General features: G+C 42.4%; 1 protein-coding gene across 3 annotated transcripts in view; it reads right to left on the bottom strand.

Moving 5' to 3' along the window:
• Nucleotides 1–925: 925 nt before the first annotated feature.
• Nucleotides 926–13314, bottom strand: part of N (neurogenic locus Notch protein) — a 336265-nt gene continuing 323876 nt past the window's right edge. For 2 of the 3 annotated variants that reach the window (XM_076371906.1, XM_076371908.1), the window contains 6 exons: nt 11426–11969; nt 10353–10883; nt 9783–10015; nt 7820–9665; nt 5917–7700; nt 926–5782 (listed from right to left, as the gene is read on the bottom strand). In XM_076371906.1, the coding sequence (XP_076228021.1) occupies nt 4692–5782; nt 5917–7700; nt 7820–9665; nt 9783–10015; nt 10353–10883; nt 11426–11969 (6029 nt within the window). In that variant the 3' untranslated portion in view covers nt 926–4691. The remainder of the gene's footprint in view (nt 5783–5916; nt 7701–7819; nt 9666–9782; nt 10016–10352; nt 10884–11425; nt 11970–13314) is intronic. The other variant, XM_076371907.1, reaches the window with a different exon arrangement.

Genomic DNA, 13314 nt, shown 5'->3' with positions numbered 1-13314 from the left:
TGTTCGTTTTTGTCAGTATAAGCAGAATTTAAATGTTTGTCTTACATGTATACGTTTTGAGAAAAATATAGTTTTCTCTTGATTTTAGTAGAGGACGTCAAAGCAATTTTACAAAACACTTACGTCATACACATATTTTTCTAAAAAGAATTCACCTACCTTTTCTACGATCTTCAGTTTTCTCTTAGAAGCCAAAGCAATTATTGATTGACGTCCCTGTGTGGTGGTCTGCAGTGTCTATATTCGCAATTGTTGATGAACAAATCTGTATTTTTACATTTGTTCATCATGGAATTAATATGTTTCTTGGACGTTTAGATTAATAGCATAGAAGAACGATACTTTAGGATTTAGTTTAATAAAGTGTTCAATTATTAAATCTCCTATTTCTAATTTTTTTAGGTGTTATTTACTAAGAAATATTACAGTTATGAATTATAGTTTACGAGTTGCTCACTTCGGTTCAGTAATTTCTTCATTTTAAATATCAAATTTAATTTGTTTGTATCTTAATATTAAACAGCATTCAAATCATTAAAAAAACTGATATGTAACATCGAATATTTTTCATATTCCAGCATATTTCTTGCGTATGACCTCTTCTATTGTTTTTAATTGATTTTAGACCAAATTGAATATTTCCTCAATCGTGTATAAATATTTATGTTACATTATTTTGTTGCCAATTGTGCTTTCATTTTAAGTCACATCTTTAATGTTTTCAACTGTACTGTACAAGTATATTGTTATATCTTTCTACTTCATTTGAACCTATTCGATTTTACACAATTTTTCTTTAATTGAATATAATTTTATTTTAAACATTCCTCATTTAGATGAAGTTGATTGAAGATCGAAGTTTTGACCCAAAGCTAATAGGGGTCGCAACAAAAGAAAAATCTCAGACTAAGTATGTTCGGGAAATTTTCAGCGTTTTTTATTTTTTATTGCTATAATACAATTTGATTGTTGTGTAAGATCTGTTGTAATATACTTAAAAAAAAGAAGCATGCTTACATTATTAAGGAATAGATTTGCGGAAGCATAGCACAATAGAACAGAACAACAACCCTATTGTGAATGTTAGATTATCTTTATTATTACATCTGTTTTAAAAAGACATAACTTATTTATAAAAATATTGAGGATTGGGGGTACCGGATGTGAAAAAGGGGGGTGGTTGGGACACGGGGATGAGGAGGAGAGGCGGGGTACAATAGAATCGAACAAATCCTTACATTACAGAATCGTTAATACTAATAAAATTCAGTACTTTTTACAAGTTACAAGGAATAACAAGACCTATTATTAATAATCGGAAGTTTCTCTTTTCTAACTTATCCATAGATAACTGTATAAATTGGAGCGTGTAGCTTATCTATCGTCATTTTTTTCCTTCGTTTAACACAAAGAATATCGGTGCATCAGAGAGCGGATACCATCATGATAAATTTTGAACACATCGATTCATTGTCTTCGATTACGCCCGTCACAACAATCCGTATTATTTTACGTATACCCTTTACATACCGAATTTATATAAAAAGAAATGATTCCATTTTATCGATCGCACACCGACTGAAAATATCATTTGATTCATTGCGAGCACACATACATATTTATCCCGTGACGTGATACCATTTCGAGAATTCGATTGAGCTCGTTCGTTAATCAGATCTTTCACGATATAATCTATTTAAAAAAATATTTAACATTCCATTTGATATTTTCGTCGTTCGACATTTGGCAGACTTTTCGTGGCATTTAACAGTCGCAAAGGCAGTCGCATAAAGAGATACATTTTAATTCGTTACAAAAGTTTTTCTCTCTAACATTCTATCTCTCTTTTTCTCACACACGCGCACGCACGCACACTTTCTCGTTCTCCCATTTTCACGCTCATTCTTACTCTCTCACTCGTATTTTATATATTTATATATAAATAAAAAAAGTGATTCTCCTTAGGAGCATATATAGGTTCCGCGAGATTAGTCATAGAAATTGCGTTGGACCCTCGTCTTCCGGAATCCGGGAAGCTCCATCACACAGCTCCATGTAATTCAGAGTTGCATTATGGACACACCCAACGGAAATATCGTCCCCAATGCAACAGTCAATTACACAAAACACATATATATAAAATATATAAAATATATTTTATATACCTTATATAATGTACACATAAAATATATATATATACGTTTAATTATATATATATTTATATTTCTTTTTTCTTCTATGATCATATAATATGATAAAGGAAACATTATTACTGTATATTGGGAGTCGCCTTACATAGCTACTAGTACCTAACTTACGTAATATAAAAATATGTAAAAACAGTTTGTACAAAATCGAGAGAAAAGACAATTATATTATTATTGTTAAAAAAAAGGTAAACAGAAAGAACGTACTGTAACAGTACGTAAGATAAACGGACAGAGGATGCGTGAGAAGGTAAAAGGTGAGGGAAACAGTATTTACAAATTTCCTTTTTGAAAATAAAAAAAAGAACATAATAAAGACGAAGATACCATCTTTTCTTTTCAAAACACGATTAGAACGCGTTGTGTCGTCTTCGAATCGCGCTACTGGTGGAGAAATATTATTGCAAGCGTGTACGAATCTTAACACCGTCTTATCAACCAAAATAATTAGATCTTTTCTCTCGCAACAATCCTATGATTAATGATTTCTATACCCTATTATGCTTACATACCACCGTCCAGCCACGCCGCCGGATTACGTCGTGTTATCTAAGAATTCTCTTTTGGCTTTGGTAGATGAGAGATCAGCGAATCGTCTTACCGCCCGTCCGTCGCGTACTTAATTTAATTTAAAGAGACTCTATTACGCATAAACGTACACATTAACGCTAACAATTACGCTAGATTGTTAGTAATAGGTTCGAGGATAATTCTTGGGAAACATCCGTGAGCTTCGCCATTCGAACGAAATTTTTCCATTCATTGCAGACGGATTCTATGAGATATTGTCTGATAAAATCTGTGAAAGATGTTTTTAACTTGTTACAGCTGACTATATAAAATCACTGAACGAAGCGATCTTTGTTTTGTTCGTATTGTCTCTATAGAATGCTGTTATGAAAATAGTGGTAATATTTTTGGACGGTTAATTCACTTTGTTAAGTTTACTGGTAAGCAACTTCTACTACAGGAAATTCTAATTATATAAACGTGCCTAATAAGTTATGGATTTTACTATAGAGTTAAAAATTCAAGTGAACACCATAGAGACTTACGTTTAGAATTACTATTGGATTACCATTATTGTGCTCTTTTTAAAATCTTTTTAATGGAAGACATTTTAAGGTGAATTTAAAAACATTTAATTTAAAAAAAATTCTGCGATTATGATGATTAGACTAAGGTTATTAAAATAGCTGGTAAGTGTCCCGAGGTACCTTACAGGCAACCACTATGAGAAAGTGTTTAATACCATTAATTCGTTTGAAAAGTTATCGAAGAAGATATAACAATTGCTAAGCTAATACACATCTGAACGCATCTATAATAAAGATTAAATGTTTGTTATATTATTTTCGTCTGCCTGAATTTTTCAAAAGCTTCGTCGAGCGAACAGTGGACATTTCCCACATTAATCGACAGAAGGAGGAGATAATAAAATATAAGAAAGTAGCGCCGTGCGAATGGAATGTCTGTGTATGGAACGATTATATTCGCGGGGTGAAGACGATATCTCTGAGGCTCTCGTCGACCGTGCAAAACAATTACCTTCGCTCTATCTTACATATAAATTCGCCCCACTAATCGGTAATAAACGTTAAATCGTTAAAGGCCATTTGGAAACGCTGCGTTTCTTCAAGGGGAAAAACACATAATTTAATTAGATTTACCTACATCGAACATCCTTACTCTACGACACTCGAAGGCACGATTCTCCGTATTCGTTTCCTATGCATGATTACAAGAATTCCTCTTCCGGTTCAACGTGCAGCACGTCACGGTTTACAATAGACAAAAGTGGGCCACGACGATCGAATGTTCAGACGCTATCGACCCTCCACGCTTATTTAGAACCATGTGCGTTAACATATTAAATCCGGAATATTACATGTTACATCTTATTTTAGTCGTCCTCGCCGAATACACGTGGTGGCTGTTCCTCCGCTTCCGTGTTTATTGTCCTATGTACAATACTATTGTAGATAGCAAGGTCTCGTTCCCTATTACTTTATCTATCGGGTCTTCACACTGTGGCAAGTCGAAGGCACCATTGTTCATTGAGCTGAGATAATCGCTTGATACAGGAAAAAATACATGTTATATCGCCGTGCGTTTAATCATCTCCCACCGTACGGATAAAAGGCACAATCATTGAACGAGTACGCGAATAGTGTCTCTAATCCAAATAAAGAAATGAAAAAGAAAAAGAGTAAAATTCGGGAATACTTTCCGCAGACGATCCATATATTCGTAATCGTGACAGCTGCGTCTGTGTACACTGACGCGACGGCCAAACAATTATCATTCCGTTCGCGACCCGACCATAGTCGACCCGGAGAGTCCCCTAACATGTACCAGAGAGAACCGCCCTCGAACTCGACGAGTCGATCACAGTTCACTTATATGCGTGTATGTCTGTATGTATGTGTGTATATGAGTTCGTTACATGACCTACTCGCGCGAGGAAGAGAGCGTCACTTGGCTTCATATATAGATCGCCTCGGAGCCTTTGTTGCTTTGGTGACCACCCCCTGCGTTATACGCGTTTGGCGAGGCCATGCACTCGGACCAGTCACTATTCGAGTGGGGCGAGCTAGACGACCAGTGGCCGGGGCTGTCCGGCGACGGTGTCGGAAAGCTTTCCGGTGCTTGCATGAGGTGCTGGGGTGTCACGTCGGGCCCGGAATGATGGGACGGCGGGGTCAAGTACTGGTAGTACTGTTGCGTCTGCTGCTGTTGCTGCTGCTGCTGCTGTTGTTGCGTGTTCTGTTGTTGTTGTTGTTGCTGCTGCTGCTGCTGCTGTTGTTGGATCTGTTGCTGCGTCTGCTGCAATTGTTGCTGTTGCTGCTGTTGCTGCTGCTGCTGCTGCTGCTGTTGTTGACTCGAAGAGTACGGAAGATTCTCGAAGTCGAAGCCTACCGGAGGCATCCCGCCGTGTTTCTGGTGCGTTGCTTGTCTCATGGCGGCAATGTGGGTGGGCGAGGTCGGCAACGATGGCCGACTTTTGGCCGGCGACGGCGAGCCCATATAGCTGGCCTGCGGCGACAACGTCATGTTCGATTGCACCGAGTGCGGTGGCGACTGGTTACTGTAGGGTGGCGACAACGTGTTCACCATGCCCTGCGCTTGCCGTTGGTGTGGCGCTAGTAATTGGTCGTGAAAATTTGGCAGACCGTAGTTGGTCGTGAACGTGTCCAGACCCAATTGCTGCAGACCCTGCATGGACTGCCCCTTTATGCAGTCCTCGTATGGGGGCGGCTGCTTCGCCGTGGCTGTGTGACCCACCAGTGGCAACGCGTTGCTGTACAGGCTTGCGCTGTCGTACGGACTCGGTAAATTTCCTTCCGCTCCCTCCGCGCCCTGAGGGATCTCCTGGTTTGGGGGCTGCGCGCCGCGTTTTGCTGGAGGCTTCTTCACCGACGGCTTTCGCCTCACCACCACCACACCACCCTCCGACTCGGGGCTGTTTGGGTTACCGGTAGTACCCGTTTTAGGTCGCTTCTTCGACTTCGTTTGTTTCGGCGCGGAACCGATTACTGTAGGATGAGTGATCAATTGAGGATGATTCGGTGATCCTGCGAAAGGGGAAAATGAAAACGTTAAATAACTGAATTTAGTAGCATTTCTAGTCTTTTATAAATTGAGAATATGTTACTGACTATACTCTTCATATAACTATCTTTAAAGGAAAGATACGAATAATACTTACCCATGAGAGGACCATTCGGTATAACGGTGACCATCTGCGGAGATCTAGGCACGTGTTCGTCAAGCAATCTGACAATGTCATGATGTAATCTTTCGCTAGCTACGTCTCTAGGTAACCGATCCATGTGATCGGTGATCTCTCTATTAGCGAAAGTATCCAACAATGCTTTGCAAGCTTCGAAGCTACCTTCCCTGGCAGCGAGGAACAACGGAGTCTCATCCTTGTCATCTTGAGCATCTCTGTTCGCCCCGTGGACAAGAAGTATATTAACAGCGTCGACATTGTTCACTGCCGCAGCCCAATGAAGTGCCGTTTTGCCGCTATTGTCGGCGGCGTTGATATCAGCGTCAGCGTTGATGAGATCTTCGACCATTCCCTCGGTGGCCAAACGGGCTGCCAGAATCAAAGGTGTAGTGCCATCGTGCATACGAGCATTTAGATTAGTTGCTCTGTTTCTCAGTAGTATTTGGAAGACTCCCATTGCGTCGGCGGCAACGGCCGAGTGAAGAGGCGTTCTACCAGTGTTGTCTTGAGAATTCGCATCGGCGCCAGCATCGAGAAGCCTCTTAGCTGCGTCAGCTCTAGCGTAGCGAGCTGCCAAATGAAGAGACGTCTCGCCGCTCTTGTCTGTTGTTGCATTCAAGTCCGCACCCTGAGCGACCAAATCAGCGATCACAGCTGCGGTACCGTCACTTTCATCTTCTTCTTCACCAGTATCTAAACCTCCACCGCGCACAGCGGCCACCATCAACGGCGTCATTCCACAAGGTCCTCTGGCGTCTACGTCCTGGCCATGTTCTAAACTCGGTGGTGTCAGTACTCCGGCATCCGGTCTGCGTATTTCAGCGGCGTCCAAGTGTTGCTGGGTCCACATTCGTGGTTCCGTTTCTTCGTAATCCGTAATGGCTGTGTGATCGCTGGCATATCCTGGCTCTATGGCTCTCATCCTCTTCGATGGTGGTAGGTCCGATTCGTCGTCCGACCATTGTTGAGCTCGACCGTTTCCAACATCCAAGTCCATACAGTTCACCGATGGCTGCTTGTTCAAGTTCCTCATCTCTTGACCGTCCGGTCCTCTTCTTCGAGATCTTCGACGTTGTCCGCTGCCGCTGCTGGTTCGTAGGAATCCTTCGGGGAACCATGTGACACCCACCGCACGTTTTCTTTGAGCAGTAACTAATACGCCAACTAGCATTCCTCCGAGTACCACGATCACGACACCGATAAATACGTATTTGTAATTCGTAGGGGAATCCGGGTACTCTGGACCCTGCGGCCCAACGACACCTCGGACTTGCTCGATGGGGAAGTTCCGTGATAGGGAATGTTTGGATGCAGTGGCTGCCAGATATTCTGCAGCCTCGTTTGCTGAGGGGAAGCACACTGCTCCTTGAGTGACGGTACATTTTCTGTTGTCGATTTCCAAATAGGCGATCACTCCGTTCTGGGTATTTGTGTAAATGGTGGTTGGACGACCGAAGAAGTTGGTCTGTAAACTGGGTTCCCGTTCTCTCCTCCAAGGGTAAATCATGTCGTTGCCAAGTTCATCTTGTTTCACTCTTAACGTGGTACGGAGTTCGTGGCCGATGTCCCTTAAGAATGCTACTACATTGGATCTGAAGGTCTGCATGTCCATTCTGACTACCACAGATATCACACCCTCTGCCAGTGATGGTGGTTCACCATCGCAGTCCAGACCGTCCCAGTTACACTCTTCATTGTTGCAGCCGTAGTCGCAATGTCCGTTAGCATAGTGTTTACGGCAATAAGCGTCGTAGATTGGGCTGTAGAAATAATGACACAGGTTAATTAATCTTCAATTACCTACAGATGTTACGAATATTGATTAATTAAGTTTTAACTGATTGAAAATATTCATTACTTGAATTTTGTATTAACTTACTTGCACGGGGCGAGTTTCCTTTCACAATCTCTTCCATCGAATAAACACTGAGCGTTGTTACAGACTTCGTCGCATACATCGTTCATGAACACATCCCAACAATTAATTGGCGCAGTGCAGTTTCTCCATGGATTGATACCCAACGAGCAATCATTCCCATCGAAATTGCAGGCGTACCGGTTGCACTCTTCGTCGCAGTGATGATTTCCAGATTTCTCCTCGCATCTGTTCTCCACGCACTTCTTCCTCTCTAGTTCCAGATCCAGATCGTAAGCATTCATCGTCTTCGGCACATTCGAGTTTGCTCTGCCGAAGATACCGCCTCCATAGTTGGGATCATAAATCTCGCAGTTCTTTCCGGTCCATTTAGGTGGGCAATCGCAAGCATAATCGCCGAGGAGGTTCTTACAAACGGCATTTAATTGTTGGCAAGGATTACTAGCACATTCATCCCTAGCGTCAATTTCACAATGTGTTCCAGTGGTACCAGGAGGACAATAACATCTATAGCCAACTTCGGTCTCGACCACTCTGCAAGTTCCGCCATTCAAACACGGTTCCCTGTCGCAATAAGAACCAGCGAATTCGCAGTTGTTTCCGTAATAGTCGGTCGGGCAGATACACTTGTGACCAGCCTGTTTCGCTGTACATACTCCGCCATTCTGGCAAGGTGAGCTATCGCAGAAGTTCACCTTAACCTCGCAATGGCGTCCCATGTAACCAGGTTTGCAATTGCAGTGGTAGTTGTTGATCAACTGCACGCAATCCTGAGTACCTGGAGATGTGCATGGGTTAGACAAACATTCGTTGATGTCACCCTCGCATCTTGGTCCAACGAAGCCCGGAGGACACTTGCACTCGAATCCTCCGACTTTGTCCGTGCAGGTGCCATTATTGTGGCAAGTTTCGACAACGCAGTCGTCAACATTGAGTTCGCAAATAAAACCGAGAGTACCAGGAGGGCATGAGCAACTGAAGTTGCTGATTAGATCGTGACAGGTACCACCGTTCTGACATGGATTTGGCCTACAATCGTCTACATTCAACTCACAGTTTTGACCCTGGAAGCCTTTCGTGCACTGACATTGGTAAGAACCAACCAAGTCCTTGCAAGTGGCACCGTTTTGGCAGGGAGCAGAGTCGCATTCGTTGACTTCCTCTTGACAATAGGATCCAGTGTATCCCTCGAGACAGTGGCAACGATGACTATTACCGATGTCCTCGCAAGTGCCATTGTTGCAAAGATTTTTCTCAGGAACGGTCTTCCTGATGGCTGCATCTTTGCAAGAAACCATTTCGACGTCGCACACTTTGCCGGTCCATCCCGGGGAACAGTTGCAATGGTATTTGTTCTTGTGCTGGACGCAGCTAGCCTGGTTTTCGCAGGGACTGCCCGCACACCAGTCGACGTATTTATCGCATCTGGTTCCAGTGTAGCCGTAAGGACAGTGACAAGTGTAATATTGAACATGGTCATGACACGTGGCGCCGTTTAAGCACGGCGAACTGTCGCATTCGTTAATCCGGTACTGACAGTTTGAACCGGTGTAACCTGGTTCGCACACACACGTGTAGTTATTGATACCGTCTATGCATTTGCCGCCGTTCATGCAACTACTGTCCGTGCAGTCATCGTCATTCGTTTGACAGTTAATACCGGAGAAACCGAGTTGACATTGGCAGGTGTACGAGTTTACGTATTCTTTGCAAATCGCTCCATTTTGGCACGGCTGGGACTCGCACTCGTCCACGTCAGTTTCGCAGTGTTTGCCGCTGAAACCGTCCACGCAGAGGCAAGTGTAATCCCCGATGCCGTCTAGACAGGTGCCACCATTTTGACAAGGGACTGGAATAAAGAAAATAGCACACTAATCAGATAATGTTCATCACATAAAATTCCTAAGGTTTAAAACTGATACACGCGTACAATATAAGAGATTGAAGTGATAATATTTGTACTTACAGGAAGCGCAATCATCAGTGTTAATTACACAATCCCGACCCTCGTAGCCCTTCGCGCAGAGACATTGATAAGATCCATTTGTGTTCCTGCATGTAGCGCCGTTTCTACATGGCGACGTCATTACACATTCGTCGACGTCCTCGTCGCAGAGTCTGCCCGCGTAACCGATCGTGCAGGTGCAGGCGAAGTCAAGGAAATTCGATGATGGTGAACATTTCCCGCCATGGAGACATCTGTAATAAGACATGATCGGTTATCGCCTTTCAAAATTATGTACTAACTACAAAAGCCGTAGGAATATTCCCTGGCTCTGTAGAAAAATGACTACCGCTAACATAAATATAATTCAAATAAAATGATGGAGATGGATTCCGTAACATTATAAACACACTCAAAGAATCTTTAAACCATATGAGACATCGCTGGCGTCCTGATAATCGCAAATACTTCCTAAACATCTATAAGAATGTTTCACCAATCGAATTTCGAAACACGAAAAGAGCTTCATAACTCGTTGCGAGTGTCCTAGTGTCAAGGAAAACAATCGAATAACCGAGACAGTCGTCATACTTGTTAGGGGAGCAAGGATCCAGCTTGTCTTCGCAGTTCCGTCCGGTGTGTGGTAACTCGCAGACACATTTGTAGTCGTTGACAAGGTCGATGCAGGATCCCCCGTTCTGGCAGGGGTTGTTCGCGCAGTCGTCGATGTTCGTCTCGCAGTTGGTGCCCGCGTAACCAGCCAGGCACTTGCAGCTGTACCCGTTCAGGTGGTTGTTGCAGGTGCCACCATGTTGACAGGGATTTGAGCCGCACTCGTCGATGTCCGCTTCGCATCTCTTGCCCCCGTAGCCAGGCAGGCAGTGGCAGATGAACTGGTTGATCCCGTCCTCACAGGTGCCGCCGTTCACACAGGGGTTGCTCGCGCACTCGTCCACGTCGCTGAGACACCTAGCGTCGTAATAACCGCGTGGGCACTCGCACCGGAACCCGTTCGTCGTGTCGATGCAACGGCCACCGTTCGCGCACGGATTGCTCGCGCACTCGTTTATGTCTGTCTCGCAGTGCTGCCCGGTGAAGCCAGGCTCGCACTCGCACGAATACCTGGAAAAAGAGACATCGTATCCACTGAGGATGGAAGAAGTGATGACGTTAGACCGGACCAAGATTTTGCCTGATTAGGGGTCTTAGCGCGTGGGGGCTCGCGCGGACGAACGGGACGAAACGGCGGGAGGGTGAATTTTGCCTGATTGTAACGATTCTTACGGAAATGAGACTCGTGAGGAAATCGTTAATAAAGAAAATTGTTCGCCGACGATTTGAAATTTGTGAAAAGTAGATGTCCTAGGACTTCAACACATTGAACGCCGAAACAAGAAATAAGAACTTACTGCGGGTTCTTAGTCTCTTGTCCTGTATCGGACATCTCTATAATTCCTCTTTCTCTTTTAAACGTCAGAATATATTTCTAAACGTTTCCGTATTCGAACAGCTGTATGAGTTGAAGTTATATTCTCGATCAAACACAGCGTGACTTAAATATAATTCACGCGGCGTTCAATGTGTCAAACAATTGCCATTTGCCGTTTGCATACGAAAAGTTTAGTCACCGATGAAAATCGATGATCAATGGATTCTCTGCTCACCTGTTGATGCCGTCTATGCATCTTGCACCGTTTCTGCAAGGATTGCTGTAACACTCGTTGACGTTCACCTCGCAATTCGTTCCGGATGTTCCGGGTCTGCAGATGCATTGGTATCCGTTTATGCGATCCTCGCATCTCCCGCCGAATTGACATGGATTGCTCTCGCACTCGTCAATCTGTATTTGACAGAGCTTTCCGGTGAATCCTGGAAAGCAGTTGCAGCTGAAGCTGTTCTCTCCGTCGATGCAGGTACCGCTGTGGCAGGGGTTCGATTGGCAGTCGTTGATATTCGTTTCGCAGGAGGCGCCAGTGAATCCTGGAGGACACTCGCAGGTATACTTCGCGATAGAGTCCTGGCAGATCCCGCCGTTTTTGCATGGCGATGAAGCGCAGTCGTCTATGTTGATCTGACAATGGGAACCAGCGAAACCGTTCGCGCAAGTGCATTTGAACGAATTGATAAGGTCGGTGCAGACACCACCGTTCAGGCAGGGCTTAGCTGCACACTCATCTATGTCGACCTCGCATTGCGTGCCAGTGAAACCTGGAAATGAAAATGAATGAATATTAATATTAAGAAAGTTTTAACAAGTAATGTATGTATAACACGGTATTTCTACAGTAAGTTTTGATTTTAACAAGCTTCGATAATGAGAAAATGTTTGCAACACAACACGATTTTACTCTAGAGAATCTCTTACAGTTAAAAAATTAAGAGAATCCTTATTTAATATAGTAATAGAAATGTTTAATGTAGGATACAATATAATAAAAGTAGCATTAAGATTTCTTAGATCTTATAGATTTTATAAAATGCAACTGATATAGTTTTGTTAATTTTTAGGACTTAACCTTGTGTGTTGCATAATACGGCATTTTTTGGAATTCAACTATCGTTATATAAGGGATATCAGCGCTTTGTTGTATATTGGATCAAATAAGAGTTTTAATAAAATTTAGTGCTGCGTTGTTTTATTTTCAATTCGGTGCAATCATTTATGAGGAAAATTTTATTTAATGTCAGTTCATTTAAACGTCTCAACAAAAATGCGGAGAATGTTTATGGGGATTCTGATGTTGCAAGTTAATTTACAATTAAGTAGAATTTCATTTTCTCTTTGAATCGCTTTGTCAGAAAGAAATAGAGATAATGATTATTGTTGAACTTTATGAAAGGTTTCATGGCCCGCTGTTCTATCATAGTGCACTTATTACGTATGCGTAACATTCGTAATTTACTAATCAGGTATAAATGCTCGAAGTACCGGGTTTAGTATCAATGGAATTATATTGACTATTTTATTTCCGAAGAATTTACATTCTGAGGCTTTCAGATCGTTGAACTGTATGTTTCAAATAAATTAGATAATACTAGAATAACATTTTTCCAGTATTACCAGAACAATGAAATTTTGCTGTAACCAATAATTATAAATAACTTTTTCTGTTTATAATTGATATAGACACTAAACGTTTGCATACGTAACAAAGAGATCTCCATTAAAAGTAGGAAAATCTCAATAAATTCCAAAACTGAAAGAACGACTTTGCAACCATCCGCTTTTATTAAAATTCAACTAGACAGTTTCATATTCCAAAAAACAAGGCTGTAACAATATAACAACAATTCTTGAAAGAAATACTAAATTCATCGATTAAAAATAAAAATCATTAGCCATAGAGTTTCAAAGTAACAAAAATCTGAAGTTGAAGTTTCCCAACACAGAGAAATCACCACACATCCTTCTCCCGAGTAACAAATTTTCGATTAATCCGTAAAACCTCGATCCTAAGTGTATTCCGTACCACGCACACTCGTATGATTAATCGAAGATTAAGAAGCCACTGACAAAAAGATCTCTTTATTGATTAAACCAGTTCAAAGCCGC

The sequence above is a fragment of the Nomia melanderi genome, chromosome 11 (assembly GCF_051020985.1).
Source record: "Nomia melanderi isolate GNS246 chromosome 11, iyNomMela1, whole genome shotgun sequence".
Classification (NCBI taxonomy): Eukaryota; Metazoa; Arthropoda; class Insecta; order Hymenoptera; family Halictidae; genus Nomia; species Nomia melanderi.
Note: the sequence above shows the minus strand (reverse complement) of the source record. Positions and strands in the feature narration are given on the sequence as shown.